We start from the raw sequence: 24,229 nt of genomic DNA on the forward strand, positions 1-24,229 counted from the left end.
AATGTTAGCAAGGAGGCAATGAGTAATTTTAACTTCTTAAGTTGTTAAAAAGAGGGGTGTGTGTGTGTGTGTGTGTGTGTGTGTAAGAGAGAGAGAGAGAGAGAGAGAGAGAGAGAGAGAGAGAGAATATGACCACTCTCCTATAGATTTGATAAGGGATTAGTTTATAATAATAATGATGAATTGACATTTTCAATGAGTGCTTACTAATATAATTGTGTAGTATCCTGATCCTATTTTTTAATTTAGGGGGAAAAGTTTGAAGAATTTAGTGAGATAAATTAGTGACCTTTGGGTACTCAAGAGTATCTCAATTCAGAGGTGGGGTGGCTGCTTTAGTCACTGACCTCTAGTGACCTTGTTGTATTCTAAAAGGTTCATGAAAATATATGGACTCTACTTTAAGACTGGCTTACTGTTAATTGTTACTGGTGTGCTCTTTCTGTGGGGATTTCAGGGGTTGGGGGGACTGGTGATTGAACTCAGGAACACTTGACCACTGAGCCAAATCCCCAGCCCTGTTTTGTATTTTATTTACAGACAGGGTCTCACTGAGTTGCTTAACACCTTGCCATTGCTAAGGCTGGCTTTGAACTCAATCCTCCTGTCTCAGTCTCCTGAGCCACTGGGATTACAGGTGTGCACCACTGCACCCGGCATGGATTTGCTCTTAATCAAGGACTTACAATAGAGTTTGAATTTTGAACTTGTTTCAAATTAAATCTCTTGTGGAAAGCTGGTTTGTGAAAATACTAAAAACGAATGTATTACTTGAAGCAGAGATTTGTGGCCCAGTTTACCCAGTTTCTCCCCTCCTTTATGAAGGATTTGCCTAAATGATGTATGTAAGTGTGTGCATATCCTTAGATGCTTTAAGATTTTATTTGTAAGTCTTGCTCCTTGTAAAGTGTTACCTGAAGTTGGCCATGATACTGTTGGTTTATATGGAAAAGTGGTACCAGAAACAACACTAGAAATTCATATTTTACCTTACAGATATTGTAGACCATATCCATATTGTATTCTACCAATGAACTCTTAGGTGAAGTGTTGTTCTGCTACTTAGGTCAAGATTTAATTGTATTCCTCCTAAATAATTGATTTTGTTGTTCTTAGAATATTGTGCCTTCTAACCAGTCATATCTGTCTTTGTGTTAGATGCTAAGAGGAATAATGTCAGCTGAATAGCTTCTAATTATCAAATAGGCCCCTATGGGCATATTACATTTTGCTTATTGACAATATTTCTAATACCTTTTTTTAACCATTTTCCCTTGGATTGACCATTTTTACTGACTTTTGATGTTGTCATGCAGCATGCATTTTAAAGTCACTTTGAATTCTTTGCAGAACAATATGAGGTATATAAAAATGATAGTATGTTGTAGAGGCACTTGTTGAGCTCTTCTTCCTGTTTTAGGTGATGGGATTTCCTCTTGCCTGCAGGTTTAAATGTAGAATCCTTATCATGGATACTGAACTTTCATGATGTGGCTTTATTCCGTTTCTAGGATCATTTCTTAACCATACTATATTCCAAGCACACAGAATTCTCCTCAGACTATATTTACATGTCACCTAACGACTGGGATATGTTCTGAGAAATGAGTTTTTGACACTTTCACCATTCGTCATGAGCAAAATGTACTCACACAAACTAAGATGGCTAAGACTTCAACAGGTGATAAAATTTTATGCAACCACCCGTTATACTTGGAGTTGGTCATTGACCAAAAATCATTATATAGTGTATAGCTGTACTTGCTTTCATCCTTTTACAATTATAAATGCTGAGTATGAGCATTTAGAAAAATTTTTGCTGGCAGTTGTTCAGAGTAATTGATGTATCATTTTATAAACTTTTGAGAAGAGGATGTTAGTAATCATTCCCTCATACTTCATCAAGAAAGTGGTATCATCTCAGATGAAAGTGAGACGTTTTCAGAAAACTCCTAATAAGTGATAACTATCTTTGTGGTAAAGAGGCTTTTTATGTACCTGCCCTTGATGAGCAATGGGTAAATAAGGAATCTTGGATTTATGATTGCAACTATTAGTAAATACTTGACAGTTTGCTACTTTCTCTCTAATTATAAACTGCATATGTTTGACTTTTCAGCCACCTAAATCTATACTAAACTTCGTATTGCTATTTGTCATAATGTGTTTTCTGCCAATACTGCCCCCACTTGATCTTACTCAAATTCCTATGAATTAGAAAAGGCAGGTATCACACCTATCCTCATATGAGAAACTTGAGGCTGACCATTTATTTATAGTAAGTGATAGAATTGAAACCAACTTTTAGTCCTTTATTTTTTTCACTGTGCCATATATCAAGTTGACCCTATGTGTATGAAAGTTGTTTTGTAATGACTTACACTTATGCCTCTTTTCAAGATGTTTATTATCCATTTCCCAAAGTATTATATTTTAACTAATAAAAGAGAAGTCAAGTTCTGGAATATCTTGCAGTCATTTTGAAGTCCTTTCAAAAATATTGCTATGAAGTTAGAGTGCTGTATTTCAAACTTTGTAATTTGGTGTTTCTTAGCAGTTTAGCATTTTATATTTTTGTTATTTGTGATTTTGGAATTACATAGTTACCTGTACAGGTACATGAAATCAGACATTAATTTCTGTTCTAGTACCTACATTGATCCTTTTTTTTTTTTGAGCTAGGGATTGAATCAAGAGCCTGGCACATGCTGAGCACGCATATACTCTACCACTGTGCTACATTCCCAGGCCCCTACATTGATCCTAGAGAGCAGAACTATGTGTCATAAACTTCTTTTATAGTGCCTTGCAGAGCAGTAGACATCACAAAGAAGTCTATTGAGACATCCTTGAACAAAGAGCTCTGTAATAAAAGACAGTAAAACTGGCTAACAGCCATGGAATTTTGTTGTTTTTCCTGATATTTTTAACCAAACTAATTTTGAAATCTTTCGTTTATTCGCCCAGTGTTTGAGTACCTTCTACATGCCTGGCACTGATCATAGAGGAGGAATTGCCAAAACCTGTGGTCTGCTAACCAAATCTTTTCAGTTACATTTTATTGTAAATAGAAGTTTTATTGGAACACAGCTACATCCATTTCTCCACAATTGTCTGGCTTCTTTTTCACTACCAAGGTGGATTTGAGCAATTGTAACAGAGCCAGTACGGCCCACAAAATCTAAAATACTTACTGTTTGGTGCTTTAGGAAAGGAAAAATTTACAGACCTAATCTAGAATGCTGCAGTTACAACTCTTTCAAACTAGATAATTGTTTTTTTGTGTTAAATTTGGTGTTTTTGTTTTATATTATAGTCTCTCTGGCCTTAACAGACTTCTTATTTATTCATTAGTCATATTTCAATTCACAAAAGATGACATTTATTATTATAAGTAACTGATAGTTACTTATTGAGAAGTAAACAACTATTTATTTCCTCACTAGGCTTTTTCTCTGAAATGGGAGAATGATTTAGTAGCTGTGAGCCTAGAGTCTGTACAAAGGTAGACTTCAATTTGTGGTACATAGATGGGAAACTAGAATGAGGAAGGGTTTTTTTTTACTCTGGGGTACCAAGATCCCAGAGTAGATCAAAGAGGTAAAGCAGAGTGTTATCTGTATCAGGATTTTAAAAAATTAATAATTTTGTTTCATCAAGAATATGCCTGTATGAAACTTTCTGTGAGGGTATGGTAATAAAGAATATAATGACTACTAGTATAGTTTAGTGCTCTGCCTTCATCCATGCTAAGGTTCCAACTCTTTTTTTTTTTTACCCTCTTGTTTTAGCATAAATACCAACAAAATGAAAAAGATAAAGTTCTTGCTATTATGAAAAACACTGTGACCTCCTGGATCTCTGAAAGGATCTTAAGAATCCCTGGGGGGTCCAGAGAGACCTCTGGAGTTGACTTAGAGGGTACACTCCAGCCAGACTGCTCCTGTTAAATCCCAGCTCTATCATTTACTAGCTGAATGACCTTGAACAGTTTCCTCAACTACTCGACCTGAATTTTCTTGTTTTTGAAATAAAGATGGTGATAATATTAACATCATAGGATTATTATGAAGAAACTGATATTTATAAAGTGCTTTTAGAATAGGGCTTGGTACACAAGGCACTATGTAAATATTGTGTTTTATTGTTGTTGTTACGTGTTGGGGATTGAACTGAGCCTCCTGTATCCTAGGCAAGCACTTTACCACTGAGCCACATTCCCAGCCCTGTAAATAAGTTAAGTCAATTATTTCTGTTGAAAGTTTTTACTGAATTTCAAGGGAGCAAGAAGAGATTTAAATTTGGAGAATGACAGTATTGAACTAAAAAATCGTGAGAGAGAGAATCATTTACAAATGTTGGAAACCAAGTAGGAGATTTGCCTTAAAGGGTAGAAGAAAGATTCCTTAGAATGGTTAGGACAAGGAGGTGAAGCATTGTTGAACGGCTGCATGAAAGCCATGGTTATGTGGCTTACAAGCTTTAAGGTCAAAGAAGAAGAAATTAAAGAGAAGGTTATGTGTATAATCTTATGTATTACAGATCTTATGTTGAGTTGAGTTGTGTTTGGTGTTTTTGAGAAGAAATTTTAATGAATGTCCATGGATATGGAAGCCAGTGGGAAATTTTGAGTGGGTTTCCATCCTTTTTTGCAAAAGATATTAAGTGGCCTTGTGTAGGTAAAAACTATGTCTTATTCTTCAAGGTAAGCAATACAGAACCAAGGGCAGTTTTGAGAACATAAAATTGACTTACAACTTAAATTTCACTCATAAAATTACTCTTTGAGGGCTGGGGACATAGTTCAGTTGGTAGAGTGCTTACCTCGCATGCACAAGGCCCTGGGTTTAATCCCCAGCACCACCAAAAAAAAAAAAAAAAAAAAAAAAAAAAAAATTACTTTTTGTTATATGCTAAATTAGGCAGATTGCTAAATGAACCCATTTCTAAATGAATTCAATTGGAAAAAATGCTCAAAAGCTTAGAGCATGGGGCTAGGCATCTTTGTCCAGTGTACAAACTGTATAACCATATGTTATTCCAACAGATCCTACTAGCAGGGTCTACTCTCTTAATAGCAAATCCAGTTTCTTTAATTTTATTTTTGTGGTACTGGGGATCAAACTCAGAGGCACTTTACCAATGAGCTATATCCCTAGCCCTTTTCATTTTTTTTGTTTTGAGACAGGGTCACACTTAAGTTGCCAAGGATGGCCTCAAACTTGTGATCCTCCTGCCTCAGCCTCCCAAGTAGCCAGGATTAAAGGTAAATGCACTACCATGCCCAGCCAAATTCCATTTCTTTAAAATGATTCTTTTAGTTTCTTGCCTGTTAGTGGCAGTGTGCTGGCAAGGTGACAGAGCAGTTTCAGTCATGCATTCAACAAATATTAAGTGCCTGACATTTGCCAAGCCTTATTTTAAGCACCAGTGAACAAAATTGTCAAAAACCCCTTTCATTATGAAGGTAATGTTTTAGAGGGAAGACAGAATAAGTTTAATAGTAAATTAAGATAAAGGCATTAAAGAATAGTAATACTGAGAAGGCTAAGTACAGTGGGGGTAATTTTAAGTAGGGTATTGAGAGAAGGTCTACCTGAAAAGGTGATGAGCAAAGACTTAAGGGGAATGGAGAGAGTTTAGTCATAAAAATTTTGGAGAATAGAAGGAATCAAGTACAAATGTCTTGAGATAGGAACATACTTGGCATGTGTTTAATAGAGACAACTAAAAGCGGGAGGGGTGCTGCAGATTGTGAGGATCCCTTTAGTCATGGTTAAGAGTTGCTTTTACCCTATGTGAGTTTGGAAACCATTGGAGGATTTTGAATAAGCAACCAATGTGATTTGGTTTATATTTTACTCCGAATCACTGGCTGCTCCATTGAAAATAGACTATTGGAAGGCAAGCACAGAAGCAGAGAAATATACCAGTAACTATATTAGTCATCACTTGCTGCATAACAGATTAGTGCCTGGAAGCAACTAAGTTTAAGTTTAAAACAAACATTTTGTTAAATGTTTTTAAAGATGCTTAATCTCTTCCTTTCCTCTCCCTTTATCTTTCTTCCTTCCTCTTCTTCTTTTCCCTGATTAAATTCAGTAGAAATCTAAATTAACGTATTAAGTTGTTTTTTAAGTAAAATTTAGTAAACTAGTGGGGTGTGGTGGTACCTGCCTATAATCCCAGTGATTCCAGACATTCAGAAGACGGAGGCAAAAGGATCACAGAGTTTGAGTCTGGGCAACTTAACAAGACACTTTTCTCAAAATAAAAAGGGCTGGGGATGTGGCTCTGTGGTAGAGCACCACTGGGTTGAATCCCTGTTACAGCCTGCCCGTCCTCCCCACCCCCCTTGCTCCCAAGATGAACTTAATCTAAAATTTGTGTGGAAGTACAAAGAGCCAAGAATAAGAATAACCAATGAAATCATGAGTAAGAACAATACCAGATATCTGAATCTTGTACTAGATATCCTTAGCAGACAGTTTGATTCTTAGTAATTAATTCTAATATTCCTAAGGATATTTTTAAAACTCTAGTAATTTAAAACAGGATAGACAAATTGATCAGTTAAACAAAACTGAGAACCAAGGAAAAGAGCCATTCATGTGTGATACCTGGGGATGGAAAAAGATGAGAATGGGTTGTAATAGAAAAAGGATGATCTTTTCAGTAAATATTTTTTGGTCAATTACATATCCTATGGGGAAAACAATGAATCTTAAACACCTGTTTTGTTTCATACCAAAAACAAAAACCTGATAGATTATGTATCTAAATATGAAAGATAAAATTTAAAAATTGAGAAGAAAATATAGAATGTCTTTATGACCTTGGAGTAGGCAAACATTTATTTAAAATAACATCTAAAAGCACCATTAAAAAAAAAAGAACATTTGTTAACAAAATCTAAATTAGATTACTTTGACCTAAGACACCAGAAGTGGAAGACATAAGGAGCAAAAGGGAAACAATACAACAAAAAACTTGCATAAAAATCTTTTTTTTTTTTTTTTTGGTGCTGGGGATAGAACCCAGGGCCTCATGCATTCCAGGCAAGTATTCTACCACTGGGCCACATCCCTAGCCCAGAAAACTTCAGGCACTTAACAAAAGAGGATACAGAACACCAAAATGGCTAATAAACATATACAAATGTGCTAGCTGTATTAGACTTAATGGCAGGGAATATCAGTAAGACTACATTGATATATCACTGTTTAGCCACAAGAATATTTAAAATAAAAAGGCAGATATGTTTATTTCTTAGGGCTTTTGTAACATTAATATAAACTGGATGGCTAATTCAAAGAAATGTCTCCCTTGATTCTGGAACCTAGAAGTCAGTATCAAGTGTTACTGTGTGTCTATCTTAAACCACTCCCTCTTCTTTGGCTCTTTATTCAAAAGATACATGTAATTCCACTTAGAGCTCACCTGGATAATCCAGATAAATCCTCTTCTCCAAATTCTAAATAACATCTTTTACTTTATGAAGAAGTACTTACAGGTTCCAGGAATTAGGACATGGACATGTCTTTAAGGCCACCATTCAGCCCAAAATAGCAGATAATGCTAAATACTGGTGAGATGTGGAAGAACCTGAATGCTTATTCGTTGCTAGGAGAGTACAAATTTGTGTAACCACTTTGGAATGAATTAATAATATCCATATAGTGTATGACCCAGTGTTTTTACTGCTAGATGTGTACCGAACCAAATTGTGTATTTTTTCAGCCAGAAGATACATAAAATAACATTCACAATTGAAATATGAACTAGAAATTTCCAAAATTCCCATTAGCACTAGAATAGATTGTGGTTTCTTTGTACAGTAGAATGTGCTGTATAACAATAAGAATGAATAAATTACTATTAGAAAAAAACAGAATGGTTGAATCTCATGAATAATTTGAGAGAAGTCAGACACAAAATGTGTATATGTGGTATCTGCCAATAGGAAAGTGAAATTGGTACTTACTGGAATTAACTTTAGGGTTTCTTATTATGTGACCTAATATGTTGGAAATGATGCATTAATTATTTGCTAGGAAAGAATATGTAGTATCCCCATAGATATTGTCCTCATGTTAGCCAGACTCGCGCCTTTTTGTCTTTCAGCCCAAGCAACAGCAGGAAAGAAAATCTGACATAGGGAACTGGGGACTGCTATACGAGAGAACTACAAAGCATCCTCAGTACAGTAAGAATCCTAATCCAAAGTCCCTATTCTTATAACAGAGTGAGTAGCATTTCTCCCAAGTGTTTTATATCAAGATGTATTTTATTATCTATTTACTTTATGAACTTTCCTAGATTTTTTATTATCTCTGATAAATAGTTTGTTTATCTCAAACTATTATATGGGCAATATGTGTATGTTCTTGGCGCCCCCTTAACCCCAAACATAAAAATTATAGAAGGATGTACCATAAATTGCTCCCTCTGGGATCTCCATTTGCTACAATTACAGAGAATTATCCAATTTAAGTGGTTAATTTTCTGTGATTAAATAAATGCAGAGGGTAGGAGAGGCTTTTCTTACCTCTTCCAGTAGTGATTCAGAGTTTATTTTTCAATAACAATTTTTAAAAAATTTATTATGTGCTGACCAACAAAACATGACTGAGCTAGATTTAATCCAAGTTGGCCAGTTCACAGTTTCTCTGGACTAATTCATCATTGTAAATTATGTTTCCTACAGGAGGAGAAAGCAATGAAATGAAAAAAATATGCATGTCAGGGCTGGGGTTGTGGCTCATCAATAGAGCGCTTGCCTAGCCACGTGCAAGGCCCTGGGTTTGATCCTTAGCACCACATAATAATAAATAAATAAAACAAAGGTATTGCGTCCAACTACAACTGAAAAATAATTTTTAAAAAATGCATGCATTTTATAATTGCCTTAGGCTGTTAGTCATTCTTACTGAATAGCAGTTTCAGTATAGAAGTTACGAATACTGCAGAGTAAAACGATTTTTCATGATGTTTTCCTCTCCTTTTCAATGGAAACTAATCATTTTTTGCTTAACATGAAAACTTTTAACAATAATGAAGTATGATTAGTAAAATATTTTGTAGGATTCATGTTAGGCATAAATGGGATTTGAAGAAGAGACCTAACAGTTTACCTGGTGAGTTGTATACTTAGTACCCCAAGCGGTGGTTCAGGTGAGTTCTTTAGGAAGATAGAGCTGATTTCCTGAAATAGGATTGTTTATAGGCAGAGAGCAAAATGGACAGCATTTACTAAGAAAGGAGCCATATGAGTTAAAAACTTGTTTCTTTTTTGGGGCCTGGGGTAGGTACTGGGGATTGAACTCAGGGGCACTTGACCATTGAGCCACAACCCCAGCCCTATTTTGTATTTTACTTAGAGACAGGGTCTCACTGAATTGCTTAGCGCCTCACTGTTGCTGAGGCTGGCTTTGAACTCGCAATCAATCCTCCTGCCTCAGCCTCACGAGCAGCTGCGTGCACCACTGCACCCGGGTAAAAACTTGTTTCTAAGAATGAGCATGAGTTGGGTGAGAACCAAACATCCTCTACTTTCAGGCAGAGCAGAATAAGAGCTATTATTGAACTTCTTCTATGTGCTAGGCACTACGTTGATGCTTTCTGTATGCATTCTTTAATCTGGTCACATAAATAATTTAAGTGCCCTCTTGGGGATTTGAGGCTAGAGAATTTTAGTAACCTGTCCAAGGTAATAAAACAGCAAAGCTGGAATTCAAACTATTGCCAGCATGACTCCCAGGCCATTCCCTTTTCACACAGTGTACTTTCCAGGGAAATTTGGCTGGTTGGGGTAAATTATGGAGAGCATGTTTGATATATTGACTACTACTCCTGGGGGCAATCATTATAAAATAACAGAAGTAGTATGATGAGAACTGGCCATTCCAGGAGAAGGTTAAATAAGTGGATTGGGAGAAAGGATAGTAAAACAAAGGGAAAAAATAAGTAAAATAACATAGGAGTTATACATACAGCCTCTGGGTTCCATCTTCAGCACAAAACAAGCAAACAAAAAACAACAACAAACAAAAATCTTGTAGGTGTAAAGTGAGAAGACTTAAGAGTTGGAATGGGAAAGAGCATAAAAATTACTAGAACTTGATGACTGAACACTAGGAAATGGAGCAAAGGGAAATAAATTTAATTGACATGTTGCCATTATAATTGAGTTTATTTATTTGTATTCATTCATTGCTATTCTTTTATCAGAATTTTAAGTTGGTAATAAATTTTCTTAGCAGTCTTAAAATATTTAATTTTGAATTTTTCATACTGATAAGAACTTCTTTGGTAAAAAGATGTAAAGCAAAAACAATTTTTCTTGAATGGTTACAGCCACTCAAGTGTGGGTGGTGTACACTTCTAACCCAGTGATTCAAGGCCAGCCCAGGCCACTTAGGGAGAAGCCATCTCAAAAAAATAAAAAAGGCTGGGGGTGTTGCTCAGTGATTAGAGTGCCCCTGGATTCAATCTCCAATACTGGGGTGGTGAAGGGGAGTGGTTACAGCTAATAAAAGCTGTATAATGTCTTAAGGTTAAATAAATAAATTTTAAAAAATAAGACTTCATGAATGCTCAAAGAATTGTAGATTTTTTAGAGATATGGACAGTCATTTTCTCATTTTTAAGTTCAGTAAAAAGATACGGACGTAGCTACTTGCTAGATGTGTGATTTTGGGAAAATTAAGACTTTTGGAGTATCATTTTTCTCATTTTAAAATGGTGCTCAGGCCTGTAATTCCAGCTACTAAGTAGGCTGAGACTGGAGGAGCAAAAACTTGAGGACAGCCTGGGCAATTTGGAGAGATCCTTACTCAAAAAATAACACTAAAAGGTCTGAAGGATGTCACTAGATGGTAGAAGGTTTCTTTGTTTAATTCCCAGTACTTATTGGAGGGAGGGAGAAAAAGGAAAGGATATCAATAGCACCAACATGGAGTGTTCTTGAGAGGATTAAAATAAAAACAGTTTCTGCCCCATAGTAAACTCTGAATAACTACTTTGAGTGTTTCTAGGTTGTTAGAGGGAGTAATGAGTTATGAATTTAATTATGAATGTAATAAAGTATCTGAACTCATTTTATGAATTCACATCCATTCACAGAATTTTTAAAAATTATGCCATGCTGATCCATTTTCTTCTAGTAGAGCATTTGCACTCTGTCTCCTTAGATTTGCAGCTTTAGAATCCCACTGCAGCAGTTATGGAATTGTTCTGCCTTCTCCTTTTTCTCTCTGATCATTTGAATGCCAACTCGTGTGTTCTGCAAGTTGTTTACTTACCAAAAAGTTACACCACCAAGGGCCGTCAGGATTTCCATTTTCTCCATAGCTATTCTATCCATACCGTTATACATTCAGATAAACTAAGTCACCCTTTTATGGCTTTGGATCTTTCAGAATCTTCTTAAAAGGTACTGGTTTTTTGTCCTAAATGATGAATAAACAGGTTAGTTTGAGTTTTTATTTTTATTTTTTTTTTCATGAAATCCTTTGTGCCTTTTGAGTTATAATCATTGTTAATTTGTTGCTATGCAGGGCATTTTGGCTTGGGAAAATTACTAGAGTTACATGGTTTTGAATTTCATTCTTACAAAGCAAGTATTATGGTAGAAAAGCTTTTTGATGGTCTTATTGTACTTTTTATCTTATTTTACTTTTTTAAAAAATATTTATTTTTTAGTTGTAGTTAGACACAATACCTTTATTTTATTTATTTATTTTTATGTAGTGCTGAGGATCAAACCCAGGGCCTGGTACATGCTAGACGAGTATTCTACTGCTGAGCCACAACCCCAGCCCTATCTTATTGTACTTTTTATCTAATGTTTACTTGTGGTTTATATAGAAGTAGAGTATTTATCTATTGCCCATCCCCTCAAGGAGCCCTTTTAGACTTTTTTTCCCCTTAAAAACTTGCCCCTACACCTCCATAAAATTTTCAATCCAAAGATAATACTGTGTATCTATTTATATATAGTGTATATGTCTATGTTTTATATATAAAGAGGAAGGGATATTTTTTGGTGTGCCTCCTTTCCTCAAAAAATTAGTGTTTGCCTCTTGGAGGTGCTACTGCCTATATTGAAAATGCACATTTTTTTGCAGCAATTAATTCTCAAAATTTTTGGTTTCAGGATCTTTCGTTCTCTAAAATTAGTGAATAATACCCTAAAGAGATTGTTTATGAGGAGTGTATCTAGTGTTATCCATCAGGTTATAAATTAAATGGAGAAAAATTTTAAATACTTCTTTACTTTTTAAAAATTAATGGAAAATGTCCCCATCCCCAAAATACACACACTTTTTAGTGATAAGAATGGCATTACTAACACATTTTAGCAACTCTCTTTAAGGTCTGGCTTAATAGCAAGATTCTCATAGTTACCTTTAATTCAATCTGGTACAGTATTATAAGGCAAATCTGGTCTCATATGTAGTTGGAAAAGGAAAAAGTTTTTCATATAATAGAGGTAGTTGTTTGATACTACACTAAAACTTGACAGCTGCTAGTTTTGTAAAGAATAGTTGCATTGTGGAATCTGAAACCACATAAAACCTTTTTGACCTATCCTTGACTTCAAATGGATTTTTGTACCATCACACATTGGATACTTTGAAAATACTACTTTACTGACTTATGCAGATCTTGCATATATTGATTTAATATTGACTAGTTGCATTTCATTAATATCACCACCAATATCACCAGAAACATTCAAAATGTTAAAGACTTGTCTAGCCTTTTTTCATTTGAATGCTTGAATACTGTCCTTGAAAGTGAATATTATCAGTTTTGACAGGTGCACTTCATTTGTTTTCAAGAATATCTCCATATACTGCAGTCCAAATAACTAGTTTAACATTATTTCCATGTGAAAAGGTAATTCAGCCAGCTCACAATATAAAGAGTTGCACAAGTGTTTTTTTCTTCAGTCGTATTTCTCTGTTCAGCAGTAGTGGTTCATGTGTGCATCCCAGTTAGCTACACAAAATATTAACAAGACTCATGTGTTCAAGACAAGATTTAAAGAAATTATTATATATATTTTTGTATCAGTACTGAGGATTGAACTCGGGCACTGTAACACAGAGCTACATCCCCTGTCTTTTTTATTTTTTTATTTTTTGAGACAGAATTTTGCTAAATTGCTGAGGTTGGCGTCAAACTTGGAATAATCCTGCTTCATCCTTCCAAGTAATTGGGATTACAGGCAATCACCACTGTCCCTGTTTAAAATTAATACTTTTTACTGTTGAGTGTAGTGGTAAAGAAGACTACTAGTACAGTTTGATGCCACTGACTTGTTTGGGCTCGTTGATAAGGAAGGCTCCAGCTGTTTTATCCACCTTGCTTTTATACCACTAGTGCACATGTCAGTATGGTGAGAAAGACAACTTGTTATTCTGAAAAGTTTTGAACTTTGTAATCGGTTGTTAACCACACTTTGAATGTGGACTTTGGTGTATCCAGACTACCTGGATTGAAACCCAGCTCCATCACTTATTATTTGCTTCATAATTACCCAGTTATCCTGATAACACAACTAGGTAAACATTATAAAAAAGAAAGCTATAGGGGCTATGGTTGTGGCTCAGTGGTAGAGCACTTGCCTAATATGTGAGGCACTGGGCTCAATCCTCAATACCACATAAAAATGCATAAATAAAGTACAGGTATTATGTCCATCTACAATCAAAAAAAAAAAAAGTAAAAGAAAGCTATAGACCAATATCTTTTAGGAATATGGACCAAAAAAAAATTAAAATATTAGACATTAGCTTTTTTATACCACCATCATTATCTTTTAATTTGATAGTTATTTATAGGGGTGCAGGATAGGGAGGAATCTGAAGTAGCATATGTATAAAAAGATTGTATGAATTCTAAAATGACTTATTCATGGAGTAAGAAAGGTGCTTGTCAAAATTGCAAATTAGGGCTGGAGTTGTAGCTCAGTGATAGAGTGCTTGCCTAGCATGTGTGAGGCCCTGGGTTCTTATCACCACATATAAATAAAATATACATTGACAACTAAAAAAAATTTTAAAAATCTCAAATTATATTCCTACTCTAAAGATCTAAATACTAAACAGTTTTAGGACATTTCTTTTTAAAGGCACATATTAAGCTTATCATTTTTTCCTTTTGTAATCCAGTCAAATGCTTTTATTGTTCTTGGTTCTGAAATTTGCATTAAATACCCATTACCCATCAGCTGTATTTTCAAACAATTTAGGATAAAGGTAAACCTGATAACAGTGAATTGTGAATTCTTTCCTTAAGAGTTTATCAATTCAAGAAAATTTCAGTTGCAAAACATTTTCCTCCTTTGGTTTTTCTCATTCTTCATGATCTTTGAACATAATACTCTCTGCTATATACGTACACCCATTTTGGAGTAACCTTCATTTAGAGGGTGGTTGTTTTTTAATAAGGAAGAGCTTGTTATTACCGTCTGTCATGTTATTCATGCCAAAGAACCAATTGCTGTATGGGAGAAATAGCACATGGGGTTCTTCCATCTGCTATAATTGATTGTTGCCTTCATGTGGTTCCCAAATATTTCCTGAGTCACAGCATCACTTCACTGATGCCTCTGTCACATTAACTTTAATTTTAGTTTTTAAAATTTTAAATACTTAAAAATTAGGCAAATAATATCTTCATTTTCGGGAATCATGAAAGTACAGAAAAGGTATTAATCGGGGAAAAAAAGTCATTAGTTTTGCCATCTGTGGATATGTTCTTACTACCTGTTTTGATGATTGATTGAGGTTCCTTTCATGCTAATTGGAAACATATATATATATGTTTATTTTTGTGGGGAGGGTTACTGGGGATTTAACCCAGGGGCACTCAACCCCTGAGCCACACCCCCAGCCCTTTTTATTTTTTATTTTGAGACCAAGTCTTGCAAAGTTGCTGAGGCTGTCTCAAACTTGTGATCCTCCTGCGTCAGCCTCCTGAGTCACTGGGATTATAGCTGTGCACCTTGCTCAATTGTATATATATTTCATATTGTAGCTTTTCATTCATTTCCAACATTTTCCATCAGAAAATATTCTAAAATATTAATGACTGTATAATTTCTCACTAATATGTATCATGCTTTTTAAAAATCCATTCTAATGTTGAGCATTTAGGTTATTTTCAGTTTATCAATATTGTGAATATCCTGTGAAGCAAATGCCTTGTATATCATTCTTTATTCTTTTTCTGATTATACTCTAGTTATTCTATAGAATTGATCGTTAAAGGAGAATGATTGAGAGCAACATTTGTCTTTTATAGGACTCATGAGGTGAATTGCAACATGCTTTCCAAAATAATTGAACCTATTTCTGATTTCATGAGCATTCTGCCCTATTCTCCATTTCTTCACCAGAATTGATATTATGTTAAATGCTTTCTAAACAGAATAAAGTGTATAAATTAACAAGTGAATTTTGATCCAAAGTTTAAATGTTTAGAGATTAAATAGTGTAACATATAGCAAAACTTACGATGTATTTTTTTCATTACTAAAAGAGTCCAACTGAACTATATTTAAAGAGTTTTTCTTAACTTCAGATAGGTCTTCAAACAGGTCTCTCACAGATTAAAAAAAAAGAAAAGTACAAGTCTGTGCCAGAGTTGCTGATGTAGAAATAAATGATCTGTGATCAAGGAAATAAAAACAAACACAGTTCTCTCTCCTAATGTAGAGTTGATTGGAGATAAAAGTTCAGTGTGCTGTTTGGTTTCTATATTCTATTAACTTTTGCCCTAGGTCTTGGGACAATTGTATAGAGTGGTTGGGAAGGAGGGGTGCATACGTGGGGTTTTGTTCTTTATTGTATAGAAAGCATATTAGGATAATTATGACTGAATTCTTGTGTCTGAGTTCTTTATTCTATATAAATTGCAGGTGTGCAACAGAGGAACATGGCTCAAGAAACGAATCACAGCCAAGTGCCTATGCTTTGTTCCACTGGCTGCGGATTTTATGGAAACCCTCGTACAAATGGCATGTGTTCAGTATGCTATAAAGAACATCTTCAAAGACAGAATAGTAGTAATGGTAGAATAAGCCCACCTGGTAAGTAATTCTGTAATTCAGCATATTATAATTAAAATACACTTGGTAGTCTGTTGTATCCAAGACCATTTTCGCTGTCACATTGTACTTGTATTACCATATTTATCTCAGTAACTTTTCTTTTACACATTGTAATAGTCATGGTGGAAAGTCAGGAATAAGAGTATCCTTACTCTGTAACTAATGTAAAGCCATTCCAAGGTCTTATTTGCTGTGCTACAGAAACTCTTCATACCTTATGAAAACAGAAGCATAACTCAAGTAAATATAGCTAACTTGGAAAGTAAAGTAATGGAGGAATATGGCTATAAGATATAAGAGAACTTTTTTTTTTTTTTTTAAGATCAGTTATTGGGCTGTACATAGTATAGAACCACTAACATGAATTGTGGTCTGTTACAGCAACTTCTGTCAGTAGTCTGTCTGAATCTTTACCAGTTCAGTGCACAGATGGCAGTGTCCCAGAAGCTCAGTCAGCATTAGATTCCACATCTTCATCTATGCAGCCAAGGTAAGGTGGACTTTCCAAATTGTAGTTGAAAAACTTATGAAAAATAAGGAACAAATTCTATTTTTAATCAGTTTTATTAAGGAAACTATGTAAGTTGCTTGAGGATTAACTGTCCTAAAATTATATCTGACAATTAGAAAAAGGTTTTTATTGTTTTCACTTGGGAGTGAGATCTTTTAAGTCTTAGATTTCCTTTTCAAATATCTTTTCCTTTATTCTTCTTCATACTATATCCTGATCCACCCCTGAAGTCCTTTTGAAGACTTTTGAGTCAATTCTTTAAATTATAGTCTTAATCTGAAAGTATTAATACTTTGCATTTTAAAAATATTCTTGTTGGCTGGTTGTGGTGGCACACACCTATAATCCCAGTGACTCTGGAGGCTGAGGCAGGAGGATCACAAATTTGAGGCCAACTTTGGAAACCTAGTGAAACCCTGTCTTTAAGTAAATAAGTAAAAGTCAATAAATAAATAGAGGGCTGGAGAGTGGTAGAGCACCCCTGGGTTCAATCCCTGGTACTCCAAAAAAAAAAAAAAAAAAAGTCTTAGCACAGGTTCTCTTTAATACCATTATTGGGTATTATTTGGTACTTATAAAGAAAAATATGTTACAAAACAAATATAAGTCTGAAGTCAGAGTTAAAAGCCTGCATACAGAAATACTAGTTTCAGTTTTATTCTGTTAGGAATCAGTACGTAAAATTTGTGCTGTTTCTTTTTTGTAATTCATAGTTATTCACTTGTGCTATGCCATAATATCATTTATAATTTTGCATTAGGATTCCGTGAACACATCTTTATCTGCTACTTTTTTTAGTAGTGCATTTACATGGAATTGCTTTGTTTCCAAAACACAAACTTCTAACCCAAATTAGTCTCCTGTTTCAAAGCTCTATGGTTATGGTATAAACAAGTGTGTTGGTGTTCTTAGGGATCTACTTAGGTAAGTTGACTTTTAACTTACTATGTTACTTTAGTTAATATTCATGTGTGGAGATCATTTTTTAAAACTGAAATAATGCTGGGATATGATGGTACACACCTGTAGTCCCAGCACTTGGGAGTCAGAGGTGGGAGGATTGCTTGAGCCCAGGCGTTTAAAACCAGACTGTACAATAGTGAGACCGCATCTCAAAACAAACCAAAAAAAATATATTTTTTCCATTAATAAAATAAAATTTAAAATATTTTTGCTTTTATAGCCCTGTATCAAATCAGTCACTTTTATCAGAATCTGTAGCATCTTCCCAAGTGGACAGTACATCTGTGGACAAAGCAGTACCGGAAACAGAAGATCTGCAAGGTTTGCATATAAACTACTAGCATGTAGTTTATCATTTATTAACTCTTTGAGTATTATACGCCAAACTCTAGCCTAAGCATATGTATTAAAAATTCCTCAAAATATTTATATGCTTTCATTATGAAGAGTATTTTAGGGCTGGGGTTGTAGCTCAGTGGTAGAGTGCTTACCTGGCGTGAATGAGGCACTGGGTTTGATCCTCAGCTAAATAAAGTTTTGGGGTTTTTTTTTTTTTTAAAGAGAATATTCTATATTCTCAAGTAATTAATTGAATGAAATGTTGGGAATTTCACTTACATATAATTATATCAGTATAAATAGAAGATTCAGAATTTGTTTAGTTTGAAAAATATAGGTTAATGACCATGTAAAAGTGTTATTCTCTTTTATTATTTTGGCCATTTGAATTTTTAAAATATTTCTTCTCCAAGCAAAGGAATTTGATTCTTTTGGTTTTTGACTTAGATTATTTGAGAAACTATTCTACTTGGTTGGCAGGCACCCCTCTTTCCCCATCTGTGACTTAGTAGTGCAGTAGTCACATTTAGTTACTTGTATTCACAAGCTGTGGTGCCTCTTGTTCTTTCCATGCTCTTTATATCCCAATTACATGACTCAAGAGTAATATGAGGAGACTTGAAAGTTTGTATGAAGGCTTTTTTAACAGGGAGACACAGTACAGAGGAGAGGTCATTTAGGAGGCTTTTAAATAATCTCTTTTTAATTGTTTATGTTCTCCTAATGTGTTAGCCAAGGGTGGATACTCTGGAAAGGCACCCAAAGATGAGCAGTGTGTCTATGTGGCATGATTTAAAGAGAACAGATGCCTTGACCGGTGACTGTCCATTGTGCATGGTGTTGGGACAATAGTGACAGATATATCAGGCAACATTTGTTAAAGTTTGTTGAATTTTAAATTTAAATAAGTTAGCTAATTCTCCTTGTTTTTATTTCATGCCTAACAAACAAATATAGTATATGCCAACATAAGTAGTCTGATCTGCCTAGTATATTATAAATTTATAAATATGAATCATAAGTGAAAAATTTTTGTTTTTTAGTTAAACAGAAAAATTTAAACCAAGCGTGATGTCACACATCTGTAATCCAAGCAGCTCAGGAGGCTGAGATAGGAGGATCACAATTTTGAGGCCAGCTTCAGTAACTTAGCAAGGCCTTCAGCAACTTAATGAAACCCTGTCACAAAATAAAAAGGGTTGAGGATATTATGTAGCTCAGTGGTAAAGTACCCCTGGGTTAAATCGCCAGCACCAAAAAAGTAATTTATTAAAGAAGGAAAGACAGAGATGGGGGATACTTTGAAAGCAGAAATAGGAAAAATGTCAAGATTCAGTTATTCACTGTATCAGAGAAATAATAAGAGAAGGGGGTCTCAAAGCTCCTGGTTTTATCGTAATGGCAATGGTATGGTTTCTTTAGACAGGGAAGCCAAAAAGTTAGTATGGTTAGAGAAAATTTTAAGAAGTGAGGTGGAAATGATTAAATTTCAAACTTGAGAGAGCTCATTTGGAGGTATAGAGAGAGAAGTTGAGAAGGAAGAAAACAGGTTACTAATCACGAAGATGTTATTATATCCTATGACAGAATCAATTTTAGAATTTTAGCTTTGAAAAAAATTTTAAAGCTTAAGGATGCAATAGTAATTGCTATACAGTTTGACAAAGAATAAAGACTGTAGGTTGGTGCACTAATAATATATGAAGTACTTTTATACCATTCTAGTGTATGGAAAACATAGTTTATTCCAGCTGTCTCTGAGTACAAAGGTGATCATGATGCCATATTAAAAGAAATTGTAGTCTTTTAAAAATTTAGGCTTGTTTTCTTCATGTATAATTTAAAGGACTTTTAAGTTGTATTTAACATTTTTTTTTTGTTTGTTTGTTTGTTTTTTGAGACCATGGATTAAACCCAAGGACACTTAACCACTGAGCCACATCCCTAGGCTTTTCTTGTATCTTATTTAGAAAGAGGGTCTCACTGAGTTGCTTAGGGTCTAAGTTGCTGAAGCTGGCTTTTAATTTGCAATCCTCCTGCCTCTGCCTCTCAAGCAGCTGGGATTATAGGTGTGCACCACCACATCAGGCTAAGTTAAACTTTTAAGTGCCTTTTTTAAAAAAAGTTAGTCATTCATAATTTCAGCATAGCAAATACACAGACAAATCAGAATAATGAGCTTAAGAGATAAATATATTTTATATGCTGAAAACTAATAATAGATATCTAGGTATCAATACACACACATATATGCATGATTTCCCTGTTTGATAACAAATTCAGAGAATGTTTCTTCGTCTATTTTACTAGGTAGCTGAAAAGAAACATAAAAAGTCTCTTTGACTTAGTCAAATGATCATTGGAATGAAAATGGACCCCAGGCACCCGACTAGGCCAGTATTCTTTCCACTAGACAGTTATGCCTGTTGGACTGTGATGTGGATATGTTGGGTTGTTGTTGATACATCCAGTCCCCTCTCGGTTCCCAGGACAGGATCAGCCATTTTGGCAAGCTACCCAGGTATCTGTTCTTTTCACTCCATGTGTCTCCCACAAGGGAAATTTACTTAAACAGGAAGACCATCCCTAATGGAGTGCAGTACATATATGAGTAGCAGCTGTGTGCTTAAACAAGAATTTCCTAACATTTTTTTTTTAATATTTCTTTAGTTGCAGACGGACACAATATCTTTATCTTATTTATTTATTTTTTTGTGGTGCTGAGGATTGAACCCAGTGCTTCACGCGTAAGAGGCAAGTGCTCTACCACTGAGCCATAACCCCAGCCCCAAGAATTTCCTAACATTTTTTTATTGGGGTTTTCAAAACAGCATTTTTTCTCTACAAGTTTTCTGCTTATAATTAGGAAATGCTGCCACCAGGTGGGTGGTACTACTTTCATTTTGGCTTTTTGGCTTCGAAGATTTTTTTCTCAAGTTTAAATGAGAATTCAGCATTTGCACCATGTATGTCATTTAATTATGCTTTTAATTTAAAAAAATAACAGTATCTCGGGTGGTGTCACTTAGGAATGTAGGTCAGATTTCTAGTTCACAAAAACTAGCTTTTATTGTTGTTTAAATACTTTAAAGCATTTTGACATACTCAGAACTACCACATTTGATTGGCTGCCTTATTAAACAGTATGTTTGACTTTGATTTTCCTTTCAGTCCCTCAGATCTTGGGTCATAACTAAAAAGAATGGAATTGGAAGTAGAGGTTCTGTTTTCATATCTTGATAACTTCTCTGAGCCTTGTTTTTTATTATTTTTAAATGAGAGTAATAGCCATGTCCACTGTAATAGGATATTAAAAGTTTATTAAGCAACAAAGGTAAAATGAGCTTTATAGATTGCAAAGGATATTTTAACTTCATATATTATCCAAGTAATTTGGAGTTGTAAGGAGACTTAGAATAAGGATTTAAAAGCTTTCCAACCGTAGAATAAAGTAATATTAAGGTGTTAAGCTATAAATCACTGAGGCATTCTAGGAAAACTATTATTAGTTAAGGTCAAGGCATAGGGAAATGCTACACTGAGTGAAGGGTGAACTGGAATTTTCAGGCTCTTTCCAAATCTGAGAATTCCTGATTTCATACAAAGATGACTTGTTAAATCATCAGTTCACAACAGAGGAGATAATCCCATTAGACTAATTTAGGAAAGGCTGTATGGATTAAAAATCAGGGATTTCTTCTGATTTTGAAGAATGAGTAAGAATAGCCAAAACAAGTCTTGAAAAAGAAAACCAAAGTTGGAGAACTAACAATTCCCAATTTCAAAATTTAAGGTACAGTAATTGAAACTGTGATACTTGTATGGAGATAGTTATATAGATCATTGGAACAGTATTGAAAGTACAGAAATACCCATATTCATGGGCAATTGAGTTTTCAATAATGGTGCTAAGATCATTCAATGGGAAAAGATTTTTTTTTCCAACAAATGATAATGGAACATTCAAAAGAATGAATTAGGCCCATATCTCATATACAGAATAACCCAAAACATATCAAAGACTTAAATAAACATAAGAGCTAAAAAAATAAAAACCCTTAAAACAAATATAAATTTTTGTGACCTTGAATTAGGCAGTGATTTCTTTATGGCACCTAAAACAATAACAACAACAAAAGAAGAGGATACCTTGAGTAATATGTAATCAGTAAAAATAATAAGTATTGTCAAAGTTCTAATAGAAATTGGAACACTTATATACTGGTGGGAATGTGAAATGGTACCAATGTTTGTTTTTAATTTTTTTAGTTGTAAATGGATACAATATCTTCTTATGTATTTATTTTTATGTGGTGCTGAGGACTGTACCCAGTGCTTCACAAACAAGTGAGACAAGCACTTTACCACTGTGCTACAGCCCAAGCCTGTACCAGTGATTTGGAAAACAATCTAGCAGTTCCTCAAAAAGTAAACTTGAGGCACGGTGGTGCACACCTGTAATCCCCAGTGGCTAGGGAGACTGAAGCAGGAGGATCACGAGTTCAAAGCCAGCCTGAGCAAAAGTGAGTGCTAAGCAACTCACGGAAACCCTGTCTCTAGATAAAATATAAAATAAGGCTGGAGTTGTGGCTCAGTTGTCAAGTGCCCCTGAGTTCAAACCCTGGAACCAAAAAAAAAAAAAGAGTAAACTTGAGCTGGGGACATTTCCTGTAATCCCAGGTGCTTGGGAGGCTGAAGCAGGAGGATCATAAGTTGGAGAATAGTCTGAAAAACTTAGAGAGACCCTGATTAGAAAAGGCTGGAGATGTATATAGCTCAATGGTAGAATGCCCCTGGGTTCAGTCCCCAGTACAGTGGGAGGGAGGAAAAAAAGATAAATAAAATTTACCATATGACCAAGCATTTTCATTAAGTCCCAAGAGAATTGAAAATGTGTCCTGGGCTAGAGGCCAGGGTTCAGTCCTCAACACAAAAGAAGGGGGTGTGGGGTGGAGAAAAGCAAGAAAGAAAAACATGTCTACACAAATACTTGTACATGAATGCTAATAGTTAGCATTGTTCATAATAACCTAAAAAAATTAGGAAACAACTCAGATGTCCATCAACAAATGATTGGAGAAACAAAATAAACTATGTCCATATACTGGAATATCATTCAGACAAGGAAGAAAATTCTGATTTATGCCACTCATGGATGAATCTTGAAATATTGTGCTAAATAAAAGAAGCCAGCTACTAAAGGCCACATGCCATCTCCTGCCAATTTATATAGAGTATGCAGAATAGGCCAATCTGTACATGCAGAAAGATTAGGAGTTGCCAGGAGCTGTGGGAAGTAGGGGGTTAATATGTATGAGGTTTGCTTTAAAGTGATTAAAATGTTAAGGAATTAGGCAGGGATAATGATTTTACAATCTTGTTAATATATAAAAACACTGAATTTTATGTATACTTTAAAGGATGAATTTTATAGTATGTGAATTATAATACCCACACATACTCATAAGCCAGCAAACAAGAATTTTGCTGAGGAAAAGTATACAGGTAGGAAAACATGAAATTTAGGAAATAGAAAACAACTTGCTAAAGTGGCTGGTGCAAATAGTGTATGTTAGAACTAAAGCTGGAAAGGTGGTTGTAGTCAGAAAATGGAAAATCACTAATAGTCATTTTAAAGTTTTGGGGTTTTATTTTTTGATTTTTTAATTTTTTTGGTACTGAGGATTGAACTCGGGAGCCTCATGTAGGCTAAGCATGTGCTATACCACTGAACTACAAGATTAATGTACCAGTTTTTATCCCAAATAGCTACTAAGAGAAACTGATCTCCTCTGTAGGGTGCTGTGTACAGTATGTTGACCACTAGCTTCATGTAAGCTATTGAGCTTTCTTTCCTTCTTCCCACCCTCCCTGTTTCTGTTCTTCCTTTCTCTTCTCTGTCTTTTTGATACTGGGATTATTACCCCTGACTACTATTGAGCTCATGAAATGTATCTGATCAAAATAAGATTTTTAGTGCATAATGTGTTAGTTATACTGTATGATGTGTGCACTGGGTTTTGAAGACTTAATACCCCTAAAATGTAAAATATTTAATTAATACTTTTTATATGGATTACATTTTGAAATGATAATGTATTTTATCTCTTTCTACTTTTTATTGTTGTTTCTAGAAAATATTAAATGTATAACACTCATTTCTTTTTGATTCTACTTCTAATACAGGCCTATTTTTTTTTCTTGAATATTGAAATTGTTTCATTTCGTAAAGAAATTTCAAGTTAGGTGTATCCTATAGTTCACTCAGTCTTTATATCCTCATTTTACATGAA

At 34.7% G+C, this 24,229-nt stretch overlaps 1 protein-coding gene across 19 annotated transcripts in view; it reads left to right on the top strand.

Annotated features, from left to right (window-relative positions):
• Zfand6 (zinc finger AN1-type containing 6) overlaps positions 1-24,229 on the top strand; it is a 72,926-nt gene that overhangs the window by 41,119 nt on the left and 7,578 nt on the right. For 5 of the 19 annotated variants that reach the window (XM_076851238.2, XM_076851235.2, XM_076851233.2 and 2 more), the window contains 5 exons: positions 5,189-5,266; positions 8,125-8,245; positions 15,932-16,102; positions 16,505-16,613; positions 17,818-17,918. In XM_076851238.2, coding sequence (XP_076707353.2) covers positions 15,949-16,102; positions 16,505-16,613; positions 17,818-17,918 — 364 coding nt within the window. In that variant the 5' untranslated portion in view covers positions 5,189-5,266; positions 8,125-8,245; positions 15,932-15,948. Of the gene's footprint in view, positions 1-5,188; positions 5,267-8,124; positions 8,246-15,931; positions 16,103-16,504; positions 16,614-17,817; positions 17,919-24,229 lie in introns of those variants that run through there. The other 14 variants (XM_076851228.2, XM_076851247.2, XM_076851230.2 and 11 more) reach the window with 5 other exon arrangements.

Source organism: Callospermophilus lateralis, chromosome 3 (genome assembly GCF_048772815.1).
Source record: "Callospermophilus lateralis isolate mCalLat2 chromosome 3, mCalLat2.hap1, whole genome shotgun sequence".
NCBI lineage: Eukaryota > Metazoa > Chordata > Mammalia > Rodentia > Sciuridae > Callospermophilus > Callospermophilus lateralis.